Raw genomic sequence first — 21,574 nt, forward strand, 5'->3', positions numbered from 1 at the left:
GTGGGAGACTATCAGACTACAATAGTAGGAGACTATCAGACTACAATAGTAGGAGACTATCAGACTACAATAGTGGGAGACTATCAGACTACAATAGTGGGAGACTATCAGACTACAATAGTGGGAGACTATCAGGCTACAATAGTGGGAGACTATCATACTACAATAGTGGGAGACTATCAGACTACAATAGTGAGAGACATAACCTCTGCTGCAGCTCCAAGGAACACGTCTCCCTGCTGATTGACCTCCTGAAGTCTCTGGTGAAGATCCCCAAACCTCACTGTGCGGACACGGCTCAGACGGTGCTGGCTGTCAAAGACAAGTTCCTCAAGTGGAAGGTCGGTGGTCGAAACAAATTTTAATGTTAATAAATTATGTAAATATATTCCATTCGTCGCATCGCATTTAACGCCGTATTGACAAGGGTAGCTTAGTCATCTAAGGCGTTAGTTTGGGCTGTGGAAAGTTGCGTCCCTTAGTCGCACCAGGATCCGCTGATCTTGGGTTCGAATCCCGGTTTCTTGAGTGTATGCGTGTACCCACTTCGCTGTCTTTGAAACGGACACGCATGATTGGTGGAAGTTCTTGTATTGAAGCCTCACGTGACCGATGCACAGGACGTCCTTGACCTTATATCTGACATCGAGATATCCGGGGACCCGGATGGCAGCAAGGAGATTCTAACCAACTTCTACGTCAGCATCTTGTCTAACTTCCTGGACCAGACTAGGTCAGTACTGAATACAAGCCTTCCCTTCTGTGTGTGTGTGTGTGTGGGGGGGGGGGGGGGGGGGGGGAGGGGGGGGGGGGGTGTCACCAAGATTAGGGGTTGTACAATTATAAGGGTGGGGTCATAAAAAAGGGGGGGGGGGTTGTGCCAAAACATGAAACAGTCCTAAGACCAAACATGACCACATGACAAGTCCTAAATTGAAACAAAGTATCTTTAAATCTTTCCAGTCCCTTGTCTTCATAATGCTTAATAAGTGAGAAAGTATATTATTTTGTGATTTAACATCCTCATCGTCATGGTGCCGCGAGTTCCCATACCGTTTTGGGCATTAAACCAAGGAATGAGTGAGGGAGTGAGTTGGGTTTAACGCAGCTGAGTACACTGTGTCAGTTATATCAAGGCTTTGCTCGTCACGCCGAAGATCCGGGTTCGATTCCCGACATGGGTACAATGTGTGAAGCCCACTTCTGGTGACCCCCGCCGTGATATTGCTGGAATATTGCTAAAAAATGGCGTAAAACCATACTCACTCACTCACTATATCAAGGCGCCTCAGCGTGTATACCATTTTGTTGAAACCTACAAGCACAGACATGGTAAAAAAAGGTATACGACCCATTCTGTTATCCCCCTCCGTGACGTGCAGGAATAAGCGGGGTAAAGCAACCCTGTACAGCAAAGTGTCAAGGAATAGTTGATATACACAATATAAGGGGTGGGTGGCCTTGTGGTTGAAACGTTTGCTCGTCAATGGCGACTACAGGGGTTCAATTCCTTTTATGAGTCACATGATTGAACTGGTGTATTGCTAGACGCGGCGTTAAACAAGACTCACTCACTCATTGCATTCACAGGGAATGCTCTTCATTTTAAACATGATTTCTATTGACCGATACAGGGCCAGAGTTACGCCATGTTAACGCTGTTGTTATATAATGATGATATGTACCGCTACAGTGGATAGAGCGTCTGCCCGGAGAGTGGAAAGTCGGTGGTTCGACGTGGCCGCTTCATACCAAAAGATGGCACTTGTTGTTACCCTGCCTGCTGCCCGGCACAAGGGGATAAAACAAGGCCTGACTGTGTACTGTGTCTGTGTGGGGTGTACGAATGAGGTATCCATGTTAAACTGCGGCATGGTATCTCAGTGGGCGAGCACTATAAAATCGGCATCAGTCCTCACTAGTACAAGGGCACCCACACACGCACGTACACACACACACACACACACGCACGCACGCACGCACGCACGCACCCACGCATGCACGCACGCACGCACACCTGCCCTCTTCACGATGGGTACCTACCAACAACATGGCAGACATACTGGTGACTGACCTCTATATTGGAACTCAGTCATGTACGTGTGTATATGTTTCAGGCGAGACCGCGTTATAAAGGAGCTGAATGAAAGCATGGTCCATTACTGCTTGAAGTGCCTTACATCAAGGTCAGAGTTCATGTTCAAGCTGGGGTCAGAGGTCGTAACAAGGGTGGAGTTTAATATCAAGGTAACAGGCACGATAAGACGCCTTTTTCAATTAAAATGTTCATCTCATATATTTTGTTTGGATATATTCAGAAAACATCATGATATAAAGTAAAACATCTCTAACAGACCCTAACAAAGAAGAACAATCGAAATCATAAAATGAAATTATGTTTCCAAAAATGTGTTAAACTAAAATCATCTGCTGCCATTAGATGAGATTTTTTCATGACAGTCCGTATTTTCTTGTGTAGTTACAGATTTTGTACAAAAAACAAGAGCGTAAAAGGCGTATGCCATTGCCAAGTAACTATTATCGAAAAAAGGTTCATGCATATTAATAAATCAACTAAATCTGTTCACTACTGCTCTATCTCCGGAAACATATTTAACGTGTGCATGGTAAAAAAGCGCCCCTCCCCTTTGTTAATTTTCTCAGCGCGCTTATTACGACAAATACGGTAATCAATATTAGACATGACAATAGAGTGTCAGTAGAGCATAGGTAAGAGATTGATCTTCCAACACACAGCAGATGTTGGCAAACGACAACATGATAACGTTTTGTCCGTTTCATTTCTTGTGTCAAATAAATAAAAAGGTATTTTTTATTAATCGTTCGTTAAGTACATGTAATATCGGATGAGAGCAAATCAACATTGTCAATGTGGTGTAGCGAGACCTCGTTACATTGAACTCCATACGTACGATGTATCGTCCTGGTAAACGTTTAACTATATATTGTCCAATACGAGCCCTCCGGATGTTTCGAATTACGGATAATTCGAGATATTTTCTCGATTTCGAGTTAAAGGAAACCATCGATCGGTACCCATAGACTTGAACACCTAAAGTACAACGTGACCTAAATACGAGTTAGAGGATTAATGGACTATGTAAGGCCTGTTTAATGTCTCAGTATGAAGTGAAGAAGGTCCTTCTGATGTCACTGGCTCTATTTCAGAAAGAGAAGACGCTGATGTTCCACGCCTTGCAGACTCTCCAGCCACTCCTTGAAGATGCTGACTTCCGGTGGGACCTGCCCTCATCCCGCAACATAGCGCAAACCCTGGCTGCTCAGGCGATGGACGCCATTTCGTGAGACAATAACGTTATAATACTGAATAGTGATTTCCCCATTATACTAACTGGTCTTAAAGGTTGTCATCAATCGCTTATTCCAAGCGCTGCTTAATCCCCAAACGGGGATCACGATTTTAGCAAAATGTACTCATATTTCTGCTTGTCGATATTTTAGTGTCACAAATATTATACACACCTCTAGATTTGTTAACACAAGTTAGTATTTAGCTTTGGTGGGCCTGTACGTTTTCGTGTAATTGTCGCCTTTACCGTGTTATTTCTATAAATAAGCGCTAAGTGGTAGTTATAACCCCGGTGTCGTGTGCTACTTTGGGTCTGTTAGCCTTTGGGAATCGCTCGATGCCTTCCTTTAATCTCGTCGATCTGAGAAACTGAGAAATGTATTAATACGGAATACAATGTCACACAATCAGACAGTAGTTAACTGTCTTAATACCGTATAACCTCTCAGATGCGCTGGTTTATAATAAACGTCGAGGTTCTCCAGAAAATGGCTGGTATATTAGGTGCAATTGCCATCTCCCATAACAGAATGAATAACAGACAAGCGATATGCTTCACTATTCGGATCACTATTCGGACAAATCTCAGGTTCGAACACATGGTTTGCTGGCAACTGAGCGAGCAAGTGTGGTTAAAAAAACAAAAATGATGAAGTAGATGATATTTGAATGTGAGTGAGTGAGTGTTGTTTTACTCAATAGACCAGAAATATCAAGGCGGGGGACACCAGAGATGGGCTCCACCCATTGTACCCACATGGGGAATCGAACACGGGCCTTTGGCGTGACGAGCGAACGCTTTAACTACTAGGCTACCCCACCGCCCCGATTGAACGAATGTGTATAAATTTGCACAATAATCAACAACAGTAGCTTCAAAACGGTATCTTGGAATTACTCTAGTATCGGCCGAACAACTTGACATCATTGTCAATTATCCACGTCAGGGTACGAACACACACAATCAGCCACGGTGCCGTTGTACAAAGCGATCTTAGCGCTCGCTAAGGTGATCGTAACTCACATACCTTAACATAGACTTACTACAGTCGTGGTGCAGATATTGTTTTGTACAACGGCACCCAGGTCACCCAGTGCAACAACCTGGTCCCCATGATAGACGTTCACTCTTATACTGTCCACTTTGGGGCCAATCTGTAATGACGAAAGATTAATTTATTAAACATGTATTTTAAAAACCACATATTTCATTGTGTGAGAATATATTAGTGCAAAATATTCTGTGGGTAAAGGCTCACGAAAATAGGAAACGTTTTCCTACCGTAATCCTGTGTTCGAGTCTCCAGGGAATGGTGGTCCTTGTACCCGGTCCTCCTTGTTCCAGAGACGCCAAGCTCCTGTCTGATGAGGAATTAGACATCCTGATGTCTGTGACGATGTCCGTGACGCAGCGAGACTTCATCAATCCCGACACCAACACCCCGGACACCGTCTTCTACGTCCTCTATTCCACTGTTGGCACAAGGCTGTGTAAAATGGTGAGTGGGTGAGTGAGTGAGTGAGTTGAGCTTATCGTCGCATTGAGCAGTTATATCACGGCGTGTCTAAAGTATGAAGGGAAATCAAATCGATGCCGCTCCAAAGTACCCGATGCTCTTAACGTCAATGACTCGTATGTCTGGTCCAGATCTGATTATTTACAGATCACCATCATAAAGCAGGAATATTGCTGACTGCATCCTCGATTATGCAGGGTGTTATATCCCATCATATTAACACAGATACCCGGACGCATTCACCACTGTAGCCCTGATTCGAAAGTGACGTCACCTATCTAAATGTCTCCTATCTCTAACTGAGCACGGGGTGTCGCTAGCTCATGAGAGTAATTAGATTGGACGGCTGTTATAAGCACTGCGCCATTCGAATCGCGGCTCAGGAAACCATTGCTCCGAGTTGTTGAAGATATGTATCAGACTAGAAAGGGGTGTTCTATAACCGAAGAACTGCTGAGTGTGGTGTAATACAAATTGAAAACAACAAACACTAGCCTATTGGCTGATGCGTCAGCGCGACTCGCGGGAGTGTCTTCAATCTGGTTTAAAGTCCAGTATGTTAGGCGTGGACGATATCTACCAAAATCACGCATCAGTTGCCTTACATTGACTCAAAAACCTGAAGACATGTCCATTCCTCTCGTACAGATACGCTCACCTTTTCGCGAGCACTATTTGATAGTGATTCAAAACCACATGCTCATGATGTAGACGCCTTGTAGCAGATAATCTTATGATGTATGGATAGCGTTTTTTCTTTTAATAGAGTGTAGACACCATCACACAGCTGCATCTGTCTTCTCCTCCACACATCACACAGCTGCATCTGTCTCCTCCTCTACACATCACACAGCTGTATCTGTCTTCTCCTCCTCTTCACAGATAGACAATGCGGACACAATAATATCCCTGTTATATCACGATGTGTTATTATGGAAAGTGTTCTGTCGCTTATAATTAAGTGTAGGACACCATCACACAGCTGCATCTGTCTTCTCCTCCTCTACACATCCCACAGCTGCATCTGTCTTCTCCTTCTCTTCACAGATAGACAAGCCGGACACAGCCGGTAAAGCCTCCAAGTTGATCTGCAGAATAGTGACCTTCCTGGACAACGAGTTTGAGCAGATCCAGAGTCTGGCTATCAGCCATGTGACCTCCATAGCCTCTAAGGAGGCTAAGGCCCTAGGCCCGCACATGGAGGCCATGGTCAAGTTGTTTGTGGTGGAGGAAAATACGGAGATGCTGTGTGAGTATAGATGGAGAACTGACACTTGAGTGGCAAAGTCAAATAATTTAGATATCAACGCCAGTCGACAACCAGTCTCAATTATGCGCTGAAACAGATTCCATTGGGCGCAAGGACATTGTATCCCCCGACGTCAAGGCAACAGACATTATGCCGATCTCTGTCATCACTACAATTCATTCTCCTTGCCAAATTTTGAGAGTATAGGGGTCAAATCCGACAACGAACCAAGAGATGGTGTGGGATGTATTGTGAGTCGTTCAATAAATGCCGACTGCTAAACCAATATAAAAAACTCGTAATATTACAGTTATATCACGGTGTGTCAGCTTAATGTGGGAGGAAAACCCGATGTGATGCAGGTCTTTACCTTCTGGTGAAACCCACGAGCACGGGTAAGGTGCTGACAAACCTAGAAACGTAATTGAGGTGAACCGAATTCGAACCCACGACCATCGGTTTCTGGCGTGTCCAGGGGACGCAACTCTGCACAGCGAACTTAGACGACTGGGCCACCTGTATCCCTTTATCAGTAGGTGTTACTACCAGTAGGCAATGGTTACTATATAATGTCATGTCATTGGGATGTATATCTGATATTTCTAAGGGCGTGGGGGAGTATACGTACACGAATGAAGACGTCACAATACCTTTGTGTTGCAGTCCCCATAGCCAAAGTGTACTCGTCCAACCCAGAACCCCTTGCACCGCACTTCCAGACCTTCTTTGACCTCATAGACAGTCGGGATGATGACGTCAGGAGCCTCGTTCTCACACTGATGATAGATATAGCCCAGCGTCAACCACAGGTGCGCGATATAAAACAGCTGTGCTGGTAGTTTGTTTGAACATATCGTGTTCATTGTGTGAACGGTGTTGTGGTACATTCGTCCGTTCGTCCGTTCGTTTGTTGTTTAACGCCGCACTCAGCAATATTCCAGCTATATGACGGCGGTCTGTAAATAATCGAGTCTGGACCAGACAATCCAGTGATTGACATCATGAGCATCGATCCACAAAATTGGGATACGATGACATGCATCAACCAAGTCAGTGAACCTGACCACCCGATCCCGTTAGTCGCCTCTTACGTCAAGTATGATGGCTTTACGGTAAGCGTGGGTTGCTGAAAACCTATTCTACCTATTCTTCACGGGTCGGGACTGTGGTACAAGTTACTCAAAGCTTGGATATCATTTTCCAAGTTTGACCATGTTGTCTAAGGCCTTATAACTGAGGCTAGCAAACATGCAATACAGTAGCTAGGTCACCGACAAGTGCATATTTAATCATTAAACGCAGGTTAAAAACAGGCCATAACAAATTAGATTTTCAGACAAACTACTTAAACATGTGAGACGGGAACCATTTTATATTTCAGTTGTTAGCCAAGATATTAAGGCATCATAAAGTTCATCCCATTTCTTCATGTAGCATTGACCTGTAGTAGAAATGCCTTTTTCTTTGGTTTTATCTGTTTTTTAACTGTCTAGTACCTTTCACTCTCACAGCTGTTTTACTGTTTTATGTATATGGTCACCGTGTATTCTGAGTTTAACTCAGGTGAGCTGCAGAACTTTGCGGCTTGTTTAATGATGTTACACTTATGATAATGTGCATATTCATTTAGTTACATTAGATTATCATTCTAAGCACCCTGAGGAGTATACACCGCAAGCTGCCTGTCAGGCACTAGCAGGTTAACAGTCACAATGTCATGGCATCCTTCTAGGTACCCATTCACTGCTGAGTGAACAGAGGCCCATCTCGAACAAAGATCCTTGCCTGAGACAGCACCTGGGCTAGATGTGCTTCAGTGTAGGACAGGACCGAAGGCGAAAGACTCTCAGGAGTTTAGCCGCCAAACGCCGCCACCCATCCCGCTACTCTCCGCTGCTTAACTTCACCTGATTGGTGCGCTGTGCCAGTTTTCTTGAAATACCATGATGTAAATGTCATTTACGATCATAATGAATCTTTGGGAATGTCTGATAAGCCGTTTTCTCCCCACATCAGAATTGTGTATATTTCAGCTGTTTGAAGATGTCCACATCACCACCATTATCGACGAGATGAGGGCAGCTAACGACAGCGAACAAGCCAGCTATGTCACTATTCTCCTGCATCTGTCCCAGCAACGCCCTGACGTCATCGTTAAGCACACCGCAACGTTGATCCAGGCTGACGTTCATAAACAACATGGCCGACGGCTGCTGTTCAACGTCCTCAAGAACGTTGCCGTTGGAAGTCCACAAGTGAGTGAAGGTCGAGGAGTGAGTGAGTGAGTTGGGCTTAACGCCACTTTGAACAGTATTTCAGTTATAACACGGCGTGTCAGCCTGTTGCTGGAGGAGTGAGTGAGTTGGGCATAACGCCACTTTGAACAGTATTTCAGTTATATCACGGCGTGTCAGCCTGTTGCTGGAGGAGTGAGTGAGTTGGGCATAACGCCACTTTGAACAGTATTTCAGTTATATCACGGCGTGTCAGCCTGTTGTGGGAGGAGTGAGTGAGTTGGGCTTAACGCCACTTTGCACAGTATTTCAGTTATATCACGGCGTGTCAGCTTCATGTGGGAAGAAAGCCCGGAGTATTAGACGTTTACAACTTTGGTGAAACTCACGGATGGTCTGTCTCTGTCCAAGCTCCTCACCTCCAGAATATCAAATTGTTGGACCCTTCTGAAAGTGACTCTTATGAGTAAGGATAGCAAACATTGACAGGTTAAACTAATAATGACTTTATCAGAAAAATCATATAAATAATTGTTTTAACTATACTGCGGAAGCACTGGGTGGTGGTTTAAGGCGCCGCCATGCGCACTGATATGGGTTCATGGATTATGGGTTCGAATCTGATTCGAGCAGATTCATTGCTTGGCAGCCCCATACCTGTGAGGTGTAGAACAAGAATCACTTCGGGCTTTGAAATCATATTCTTGCAGCCTGTAAATAGTCGTGTCTGGGAACAGAAAACAATCCGGTGATTGATGTTTTGACCAACGATCCACGCCTTCGCGGTATGAAATTAACCAAGTCATCGATCTTAACCACCAGATTAACTATGGCGTAATTCACAGCAATTGAAGGTTGCAAAGGACCAAATCTTACATTGAATTCCTGCTGTGATACTTAGTAAGGCGGTATTGACCAAACTCTCACTCCACAAATGGACTGCACTTGTTTTGACGATTGTGTTTCTCAATCATTAGATTAGACTATTATTAGATTTGCTATTATCAAGACGACATTGTCTTTCTGTACATGGCAAATCATTTCTCAGGACAAAGCAGAACCAGTAATGGAATACTACACGAAGTTCTTGTCTGGACCGGAAGACGGGGAGTTGTCTCCCTTAGTTTTGAACGCGATACGCGCAGTGGGAGCAATTCACCGACCTCTTCTGGACAACCGGAAGCCCTTCATAGCTGACCTAAAAGACACGACCAGAGTCCAGGCGGTCAAGGACACGTGTATCTTCATTCTGGATGTCCTGGAAGGAAGAAGGTTTGTAGGGACAAAATACTGGAGGTTGTTAAATCTAATAGGGTTGTGTGATTCAGAGAAGTAAGAAGGTTTGTAGGGACAAAATACTGGAGGTTGTTAAATCTAATAGGGTTGTGTGATTCAGAGAAGTAAGAAGGTTTGTAGGGACAAAATACTGGAGGTTGTTAAATCTAATAGGGTTGTGTGATTCAGAGAACTAAGGAGGTTTGTAGAGACAAAATAATGGAGGTTGTTCAAATGATATATGGTTCTATGATTCAGGGATATGATATTCAGTTTTTACCAGAATATTATTTTTCCAACTGCAACTTTGATATACTACGCAAAAGAAGTTCAAGAACACCCGATTATCTCATATAACTACAGTTAGCTGCACATGAGAGATTAACTCTGGCAATATGAAAGAATGGGGCGTACTTTAGCTTCTTTTGATTGGTATAGATTTGTATACTGAAAGATGACACGAAAGTAAATTTGTATGGTATGCTATGCCCTAATATTGGGAACGGATATTTCATCCTGATACCATCTGATCCACGTGAAGGTAATATATTATATATTCACTTCCAAATGGGAAATTGTATTAAAGTGTATTCAACCCTAAGCGATTTCGTACAATGAATACAAGTTATATTTGATGATTAACTTCATCAGTAGAAAGGAAGAGAGAAATCTTCTCGTTATGAGTTGTGTCATTGTATATATGTGTATATATTGTTTTAAAAACAACTAACTAATAACAACAACAATAAACAATGTCTGCTGTTACCTGTCTACATCGTCCTCCCAAAACATGGTTACTTTCTACCCAGTCTGGAGGTGTTGTCAGCCGACATGAAGGGCGTGAAACAGGAAGTGGGTCAGCTGGGAGAGGAAGTGACGTCAACAGGAGCCAGGGTCGACAATGTCCAGAATGACGTCACTGTTCAGAAACAACGGGTGGATCGTGTGGAGGTCCGGGTGGACTATCAAGGGAGAGAACTCCGTGATCTTGGAGGAACCGTGGAAGACACTGTGTCAAAAGTGGAAGAAATCGACAAAAAGGTAAACACCATGTCAATTGCTGTATCACCACAAGAGACCCACAATTTAAAATGTTATGAGAACTGCTCAATATTGTCGTCATTCCATTATCCCTGATTGATAAATACAACAATGTATTACGTCAATAACAAGGAATGTTGTGCTGTGCTCACATGGACTGAACCATGCACCTGCATGTCCAAATGACAGTGTCTTCAACCACGCCTAAAACAGTGTCTACAACCACGCCTAAAACAGTGTCTTCAACCACGACTAAAACCCGGGTTCTGTTTCCTAAACGGGCCGTACGCCACTGGGCAAGCAATGTCCCTGAATACTATTGAGAACAGGATGACATGTTGATGTACAGAGCCGTGCAAGACGCCAGCTCTAGACATGAAGCACCAACAGGGAATGCAGCAATACATGTACGTGTGCATAAATTCACAATACCCAAGAATGTGTAAACCCATGAAATTACGATTATCTTTCAGACATTAAACCATGCACCATTTTGGGCACGGGACGTTTCCAAACTTTTGAATCCTGAGAGCAAACATGATTGGCGGTTGCTGAGCAGTCGCCTTGGTTACAGCAATGACGACATCCGGGGATGGGTCCAGACGGCAGACCCGTGTCAGTCTATGTTAAATGAATGGTACAGCACCCACAAGACCAGAGACGCCACGTTCGGGGTTCTACAAACACTGCAAGAGATGAACAGGACCGATGCGGCTGCCATTGTGGAGAATGCCATGAAAATAGCAGGTGAGATGCCAGTTTGAATTTCAACATTTTAGAACAGGAATTGTGCTGCACAAGAGAAATGGTACACCGGTGTGACGATCCGGGTTAGAATTGTTCTTCAGCAGTTCATGCTTGTCAGAAGAGGCGACTAACAGGATCGGGTGGTCAGACTCTCTGACTTGGTTAATGCGTGTCATCGTATCACATTTGATTGCAATTCCTGGATTGTCTGGTCCAGACTTCATTATATACAGGCCGCCGTCATATAGATGGAATATTACTGAGTGCGGGCCCGACAAACAAAATGACAGGGCTTGATTATTGAGCGGCGTAAATCTATACTCAATCTCGTTTCCAGAAACAGTAGTAGACGACGAACCACAGGACTACAAAAGTCCCCCTGAGATTTTCATCAGCTATCAGTGGGGAAAGCAGCCGGAAGTACAGCTGCTGCAGCGCCATCTCTCGTCAGCTGGGTACAGCTGCTGGCTGGACGTTGGTCAGATGGGAGGGGGAGACAAGTTGTTTGAGAAGATTGACCGGGGCATACGAGCGGCGACTGTGGTTCTCTGCTGTGTGACGGACAACTATGCCAGCAGCCCAAACTGTAACCGGGAGGTATGTTCAGTTGTCATTGCTCGTAATAAAATCCGGCTTCCTGATTGGCCAGTTGCCGTCTTGTAAAAACACGTCAAAGTCGACCAGCCTGAACGGACATCATGACGTCATATTGTTTCATGTCACGTCATAATTGACCCTATGTACGTCGTGAGTTACCACACAGAAATCACTTGCTGTCGTAAATCAGATCTGATCTGACACATTATGTTTCACTAAAAATAAGTTTCTGTACTTAACACATGATGATAAATTCGGTAGGTGTGTCATTAGCGGGGTGTGCGGTATTTTACGAGTTGAACGTTTGTGTGCAAACTTTGACTTCGGCCTCTTGGCGTCCATCCAGCTCGTAAAACCCCGTACACCCCTCTAGTGACACATGCAACTCATATTGTTAGATAATTAAGTTATATATCTTTTAATTTGAAGTTTTCACGATATACGGCTTTTCCATTGGACGATAGGTCGATCACATGACCGCGAATCTTTCGTTCATAAATGTTTGAACGTCAAATTTTGACATTCATACGTTTTTCACGAAACTGAATTCTTGAAAAGACTTAAACACTGACGGACTACTTCCACATTCCTGAAGAAATCCCTGGGAATTTCAAAACACGAATCAATATAAAAGCGTAGTTTCTGATTATTTGGAACCTTTCATCTTAAACTTGGCATTTTAGCATACATTGTGACAAGTCAGAGAGTTTTACTGCATGGTTGTTCAAGAATATCCTCGCTATGACCCATCGATCTAGTTAACAAACGGAAGAAATGAACATCCAAGCTATGGACTCATCAGTGTCTAGACTGACAAGTGACAGTCTACAGCAAACTATAAATTTACCTGAGTATCTATCTAAATGATCACCTGCACATCAATGATCGGCCAATTGATCAATGATGACTAACACTTGTAATCGCCACAGGTTCATTAACAACTTCGGAAATCTCTCCCGTCACGTTTATCGTGTCTGATATTTGATGTAAATACGGCACACTGTCACTGTGATCGACTATCTGGGGTAAAGACCTTATTCATGTAATGATATTATTGGAATCTATTTGTTGTAACCAAATTCAGCTTCTTATATACCCCCTGTATACTTAGAGGTAACCATCTAGCTCTTATTCCAAGCACCCCTTTCCCCGATGCTAAGGAGGCTTATTTATCTTGCTGTTTTTAGCATCACGGGGTAGTTATAACATTAGTGTCGCGTGCAGAAATTCGTATTTAGATCACTTGTTACATTAGGTCCCCAAGCCTTTAGATATAGATCGATGTCTTCCTTTAACAGGTTGTACTTGTCATTTAAAGAAGGGAAGTAATAGGAGGTCGTTATATTTCCCGGAAATGGTAGGCGTGTCCATAGGACACCTTCTTGTATACCTTTACTTGAAAGAGAATATTCATCTTGTTGTAGAAACTTTGTTTTTTGTTGTTTAACGCTACACGCAGCAATATTCCAGCTATTTAACTCCAGGCTGTAAATAATATAGTCTGGACCCGAGACTCCAGTGCCAAAACACTATTGTGACGAAAGACCGACGTCGTCGGGAGTTCAACCAGTCACAGAACCTGACTTCTCGATCTATTTTAGCTGCATCTCACTACATGAAAACTAGCTTTTTAGCTACTAGTATATATGGTCCCGTGAAGATTCCGAGTTAGAATTGGTCTGAAGAGGCGACTGACGGGATCAGGTGGTCAGGCTTGCTTGATGCATTTCACCGTATCCCCCAAACGTAGATCGATGCACATGATGTCGATCACTGGATTGTCTGGTCCAGACTCTATTATTTACAGACCTCCGTCATGTGGCTGGAATATTGCTGAGTGCGGATATGACCCCTTGTTAGTAAAGACCGCACCAGATATTGAAAAACACGGTCAGTTAAATTACTGGATGGATGTACGTTTAAAAAACAGAAAATGTTTCCACAATATTATCCAATCACAGCTGCCAGATATCTATCGATCTGCACTGAGGTGTGATTCTGATTTAGTGTAGTAGAACCTCCAGCACGCTCCAATACACAGAAGGTAAAGTGACACACAAGTCAATTGAAGAGCACACAAAATATGTTAAGATGTTCTGTATCTTACAGTATTATACGGGGGTACGGGTGGCCCAGTCGTCTGAAGCGCCGCGATTCGCCGTGCAGAGTTGTGTCCCTTGGGCACGCCAGAAACCTATGATTGTGGGTTCGAATCCCGGTTCGCTCCGATTATGTTTCTACGTTTGTCAGCACCATACCCGTGCTCGTGGGTTTCACCGAAGTGGTAAACGTCTCAGACCTGCATCACTTCGGGCTTTCCTCCCACATTAAGCTGACACGCCGCGATATAACTGGAATACTGTTAAAAGCGGCGTTAAACCCAACTCACTCACTCACTACAGTATGACACAGATCGTCGTTATGTAGCTCGACTACCACCACACATGCCTGCAATATTTTCTCCAGGTAAACCTGGCAGTGACGCTGGGCAAACCAATCATACCTCTCCTCCTGGAGAAGTGCACGTGGCCACCGGCCGGGTCCATGGGGCCGATCTTCAGCGAGTATCTCTTCATCCGGTTCTTCTCTCGGCCGGGGGAGGAAGTAGAGGCTGATGCATTTTGGTCCAAGGCCAAGTTCCGGGAGCTTCTCCTTCAACTAAGTTACAATAAGGTGGAAGTCAGTCTACAAGTCGAGCCAGGTGAGGATGGCTGGCTGTGCTGAGTGTAGATTGTAGTTTCCCCGTCGAGCCTGATGAGGCCAGAATTCCGTATTCCAAATCTACATAGATGCATAGTTTCAGTGATATCCCAAGGATTTATCTAGGCGATCTAAGACGTCGATAAGAGGCCCCAAAGTGCAACCTAACAGAATCCTCGGTTAAAAATATCCCAATACTAGTTGTCGCAATTAAGGCTTCTGATTTAGCTTTCAAAAGTTGTTTTGTACCAAATAACTAGCTTTATATAATTGCGTTAAATGCGATTTTTAAATATCCTCAATTTACCAATATCCTCGCACACACACACGCACGCACGCACGTACACACATACATACACTCATGCAAACAGGCGCATACACGCGCACGCACATACACACACGCACGCACACACATGCACACAGGCACACGCACGCACACACGTACGCGCACACACATAAACACGCGCACACACATTCTTTCATAACTTGCGGCAGTTTAGAGGACTGGGTCCTAGTCTTCACAGCTCATTGCGACAGTTTAGACGACCATGTCACCCGTTCTCCATCTCTTATATATAACAGAGAACAGAGAAGTGCAAGCACATCTTCTTTTGTTTTCAGAATATAAAGACTGGTGGAACAAGATTGCTGCGACTGTGCATATACCTCTGAACAAACGTAGTGGGGACGGAACCCAGTCGAAACCGACCTCTGCAATGAAGGTAAAAGGCAGCATAAAGTTCGCATTAAATATTTCATAAACTGTGAAACGGGACTATGGGTTAAATGTCCTAAAGAGGAGCCGATGGTATTAGTAGTCTTGGTATTAGTAGTTGGCTTTTCATCATATTCGGGCTGCAGGGGGAAATTACCGTATTTCCATTTAAATTCACAGGCATCTGAGACAGCGGACGTATTTTTATCCTACCAGTGGGGCAAACAGCCACAGGTACAGAAACTGTTTGCACGACTTACCTCCCTTGGCTACACGTGTTGGATGGACGTGCATCAAATGGGTGGAGGTGATTCCCTGTTTGACAAGATTGACAAAGGCGTGAGGGGGTCAAAGGTTGTCATAAGCTGTGTCACTACCAAATACTGCTTGTCGGCCAACTGCCGTCGAGAAGTCAGCTTGGCAGATGCTTTGAAGAAACCTATAGTGCCTGTGTTGCTGGAACCGACAGCCTGGCCCCCATCGGGACCAATGAGCATGGTCCTTACTTCGCTGGTGTATATTGATTTATCAAAAGATGAACGGGTCCAAGAGAGTTGGAAGGGGGAAAAGGTTGATGAACTTGTACAAAAAATTCAGAACGTTGTTAATCCACAAAGATGTGATGATGACAAGAAACCCCCGCAAGATGTCCGCCAAGGTCAGACAACTTCAAGGTCACAGAGATCAAACACAGACGCCAAATCTAAATCGTGCGTGTTGTTATAACGTGACGTTATATCTGCAGGGTTGTCTGGGTTCGATTCCCAACATGGGTGATTGTGAAACCGATTCTGGAGTGTACCTGAAACTGATAAGTTGCTAACATCATGGAAGCACCTGTCTCTTTGACTTTCAGCCTTGCGCTGCTAACCTGCTAATTTGAGTGAGTGAGTTGGATTTAACGCCGCTTTTAACAGTATTCCAGTTACATCATGGCGTGTTAGCTTAATGTGGGAGGAAAGCCCGAAGTGATGCAGGTCTTAGACGTTTACCACTTCGTTGAAGCCCACGAGCATGGATATGATGCAGACAAACCTAGTAACATAATCGGGGCGAGCCGGGATTTGAACCCACAATCATAGGTTTCTGGCGTGTCCAAGGGAGGCAACTCTACACAGCGAATGCACACCCGTGCCCCCGCTAACCTGCTAATATCTGGTCTTGATGAAATCTGATTTTAGGAAATTAAAAGAGTTGGGATGACGAAGGTAAAAATAGATCGGCAATAAGGTATGTCTTTATATTTTTATACACCAATCATAAAACTATAGTTTCAACTTTCTTAACATGTCAACAAGAGATGTGTATGTTCAAGCGATCTGTGATATGTGATATGTGTGAAACAGGACTAGTACGGGAAGGGTCTTTTGTCGTTACTCTCATCATATCACTGGAGACATACCGTCACATGCTTTCAAGGGGTTAATATTGTGAGATTCGATTTAGACTGTCGGGGCACGATGACACGGAATTGGCAAGGTCACATATTGTAACCATCCGATTCCCATTGATCGGCTCTGTCACGGGGTGATATATATATATATATATGTATACTAACGGAAAAATATAACTGTGTTTCATATACATAACTGAAACCAACCATGTCAGTTTCAGGGGACTTGACTGTATAGGTCAATTTAAATATATATTTTCTGTAATTAAATTATGCAACCTTCAAGATATCACCTGGACTTTAAAGTCATGATTCATAATGTGCACGTGCATGTTCATGCACTGCGCACAACATGGATGTTTGTGTGTTTGTTTGGAGCATGATACTCACATACGGGTTTTTTAATGTGAACAGCACACAGATATTGTTCAGCTATCGGGTGCTCATAAAAACCCTTTTGTTAAACCGTCAATGACGTCATCTGAAAATCAACGTCTCCGTGCCAAGAATATGCTGCAAACAGGAATGGCGCATAACAAGGTTGCCATACTTTCACTGTTCATCGAAACACAATATCATATTTTTTGCAGTCATTTATACAGCAGGGCAACACTCATGACTTGCCACGGACCGATCGTCTACGTGTGACGTCAAGTCAACAAGACAACCATATTCGGTTGGTGCATCTACAGAATCGATACCAAAACGCCACATTAACAGCATTCCTGTGTTAAGACCAATTATTGGCAGAATCGTACGCAACCGGTTGGAGCACAACAATTTTGCATCAACGTCACCATCATTGATTTTGTATCAATATGGGAAGGGTTTTGTTCTTTTATTTGTGTTAATATACACTTCAGATTGAGTACTTGCATATGTAGTTAGATGAGGTATACCACACACCAGCAGTGTCACTAGAACCGTGAAGATCCGGTCTATAATAGGCCTTCAGCAACCCATTCTTGTCGTGAAAGGCGACTATGCTTGTCGTAAGAGGCGACTAACGGGATCGGGTGGTCAGGCTCGCTGACTTGGTTGATGCATGTCATCGCATTCCAGTTGTGTGGATCGATGCTCATGATGTCAATCACTGGACTGTCTGGTTCATAGTCAATTATTTATAGACCGCCGCCATATAGCTGGAATACAACAAACAAACAAACATCCTTCAACTGCTCATAAAAGAACTATTTCCCTGATAAAGAAAATAGCATTCTTGCTGCAACTGATGGTGTCCTTGGCTTCAGTCGTCGCAATGTCTTCTGAAAGCCGGGCAAGACAACCTGACCCGTTTCAAGAACACCCCACTGGAAGTTTGCATTGTTGAGTGAGTTACATTGGATTTGTCGATTCTATTATTTTGATAGAGAAACGGGTAAGAATTAATCAGGGTTTTAAAGTGGTAATAATCCTTTAACACGTGAGAAACTTTTTCATCGACATATATCCATTAATATGTGTGTTACAATGATTGGAAAATAACACGTGTTTATTATATTTATGGTAAGAGATTATGAATCATTAATCAGCACTCAGTAAACATCACCAGTGTGTATCATGCGGTAACAAACAGACAAGATTTGTTGTTGGACACAACACCAATGTGACCTTTAAACATTTTTGCGACCAAATAGATGTGTATGTATCATCAATTGACAGTCTCATACACGTGCTTTTGGCTGTTACATGTTATTTTGGTATCATGTATATGTCCTGTATTTTCCCAGTTGAACACAAGTGATGAGCTCTTGTAATAGTATTCATTTCTCTATCAATAAAGTGACATAATAACACAATCTGTAAAGGGCCATTTTGTGTTGGTCATGTCGATGCACCAAGGTCAATTTTTAAAATCCCACAATCGCCATTATGCCACACTTTCAGCTTCAATAGACGATGGCGGATGAACGATACCTAAAGGTTCCATCTCTGTTTGTGAGGTTACTTCACGGGGCTGATGTGTGGTCATGCCTGGAACATTGACACCGCATCTATGTAATGTCCACATGCCCAAAAATACAACAACGACAATCCCAAATGGCAGGAAAAAGGACACGCCGATTGTAAAGAAAATCCCTCCTTCAATCGGAAATGGAGAGCGTTGTGCATAGTTCAAGGATATATTTCGTGGCACCTGTGTCGCGCTTTCTGACGAGCTCTGAAAGACAACAGGAAGAGCAGGTTGTATGGCGGTAAACAGCTGTCACAGAAGTATATAGGCCTACGGTACTTCATACTGTTTGTTGTAGAAATATTTACACCTATTGATAAGGAAATGCTGCTGAAACAAGTATTGCAATATCGCTTTCCCATGTGTTAATCACAGTCAATGAGTATGATACACGTGAGAACATGGTGACACAAGACTCTAAACAACATAACTTTCCTATGTGTTAATCACAGTCAATGAGTATGATACACGTAAGAACATGGTGATACAGGGCTGTAAAACAACATAACTTTCCCATGTGTTAATCACAGTCAATGAGTATGATACACGTGAGAACATGGTGACACAAGACTCTAAACAACATAACTTTCCTATGTGTTAATCACAGTCAATGAGTATGATAGACGTGAGAACATGGTGATACAAGAATGTAAAACAACATAACTTTCCCATGTGTTAATCACAGTCAATGAGTATGATACACGTGAGAACATAGTGACACAAGAATGTAAAACAACATAACTGTCCCATGTGTTAATCACAGTCAATGAGTATGATACACGTGAGAACATGGTGATACAAGAATGTAAAACAACATAACTTTCCCATGTGTTAAACACAGTCAATGAGTATGATACACGTGAGAACATGGTGATACAAGAATGTAAAACAACATAACTTTCCCATGTGTTAATCACAGTCAATGAGTATGATACACGTGAGAACATGGTGATACAAGACTGTAAAACAACCTCACTTTCCCATGTGTTAAACACAGTCAATGAGTATGATACACGTGAGAACATGGTGATACAAGACTGTAAAACAACCTCACTTTCCCATGTGTTAAACACAGTCAATGAGTATGATACACGTGAGAACATGGTGATACAAGAATGTAAACAAGATAACACCTACCTTGAAAATGTATAGCCAACACTGTCACAAATGTCGTGACTTTAATATTCTTTTATGTTGTCAGGGCAAATGTGAGACTATAACATTATTCCATGGTGTAACTTTGTACGTTTGACTCGTGAACATCTGACGTTGTGTATAGCTTTGTACGTTTGACTCGTGAACATCTGACGCTGTGTATAGCTGTGTACGTTTGACCCATGAACATCTGACGCTGTGTATAGCTGTGTACGTTTGACTCGTGAACATCCGACGTTGTGTATAGCTGTGTACGTTTGACTCGTGAACATCTGACGCTATGTATAGCTTAATTTGTACGTTTGACTCGTGAACATCTGTCGCTGTGTATAGCTTTGTACGTTTGACTCGTGAACATCTGACGTTGTGTATAGCTTTGTACGTTTGACTCGTGAACATCTGACGCTGTGTATAGCTTTGTACGTTTGACTCGTGAACATGTGACGTTGTGTATAGCTGTGTACGTTTGACTCGTGAACATCTGACGCTGTGTATAGCTTTGTACGTTTGACTCGTGAACATCTGACGTTGTGTATAGCTGTGTACGTTTGACTCGTGAACATCTGACGTTGTGTATAGCTTTGTACGTTTGACTCGTGAACATCTGACGCTGTGTAAAGGTGTGTACTTTTGACTCGTGAACATCTAACGTTGTGTACTATTGGTTTAGAACAGCTTCAATGGAGGCACACATGTAACTATTATAAACTGACGGAAGACTCACCTCAGGTGTACCGGTGAAGTTGGTTCCGTTTACCTCTTGTGACGACGCATACCAAGTAAAACAAACACCGTACATCAACACAGAACACTGTACAACTTCTGTGATATACATAGCCACGCTGTCCTGACATGAATCTCTTAATGGGGCTAAATGAAGGCGAATGAATACCATGAGTGAATGGGGAGCGTCTTGCGTCATGCAGTACAAGTCATTCATAGAATGTTTTGGTATTCAAGTGTTTACGCCCCACACTAACTAGGACACACTCCTGTCTCTTTCCCACTCGGATCACAAAGTGAAAGGATTTCTTTACGTCCACAGATAGCCCCCTCACAGCACAGTACAGCTTTGTGTGAATGTCCACCACTCCATGACTTGTAATCTCGCCATTCAAGTACACGGTAATCGCTGTTAATGATTTCAATAGTGGAGTTAAATCTTTATCATATCAACATGTTACAGCCTCTGACTAGTATGACACTTCCTGAAGAAAGACAAGTCTGTCATGTGCTACATATGTTTTTCCTATTCATGTTATTCCGGTTTAAATCAAATCTCAAAAGCTATTGTCCAAGACGCACAATTCATTGTGTTTTACATTTTGTATACACCCATAGTACGAAGGTTAAACGACTCGGGGCGGTCGGGTATCCTAGTGGTTAAAGCGTTCGCTCGTCACGCCGAAGACCCGGGTTCGATTCCCGACATGCGTACAATGTGTGAAGTCCATTTCTGGTGTCCCCCGCCGTGATATTGCTGGAATATTGCTAAAAGCGGCGTAAGACCATACTCACTCACTCACTTAAACGACTCCTCTATTCAATATATCACCCATACATTTAACATGGCCAATATGCTGTTCACGATATAGACCAGCACTACACAATAACACCTCTTTAACACATAGCTTTACTCGAGTTTTAGTGCTGTCGTTTCGAATGC

The 21,574-nt window shown here is 43.2% G+C and overlaps 1 protein-coding gene across 1 annotated transcript; it reads left to right on the forward strand.

The window, feature by feature from the left end:
* Positions 1-4,641: 4,641 nt before the first annotated feature.
* On the forward strand, positions 4,642-16,132 carry LOC139477077 (uncharacterized). Its single transcript, XM_071259633.1, has 11 exons — positions 4,642-4,830; positions 5,896-6,097; positions 6,761-6,906; positions 8,131-8,362; positions 9,387-9,603; positions 10,416-10,647; positions 11,121-11,394; positions 11,732-11,991; positions 14,458-14,692; positions 15,313-15,413; positions 15,587-16,132. Exons 1-11 carry the CDS (start codon positions 4,642-4,644, stop codon positions 16,130-16,132), a joined length of 2,634 nt encoding a protein of 877 aa, XP_071115734.1.
* Positions 16,133-21,574: the final 5,442 nt, after the last annotated feature.

This window comes from Haliotis cracherodii, unplaced genomic scaffold, assembly GCF_022045235.1.
Source record: "Haliotis cracherodii isolate W230 unplaced genomic scaffold, xgHalCrac1.p SCAF_31, whole genome shotgun sequence".
In the NCBI taxonomy this organism is placed as follows: domain Eukaryota; kingdom Metazoa; phylum Mollusca; class Gastropoda; order Lepetellida; family Haliotidae; genus Haliotis; species Haliotis cracherodii.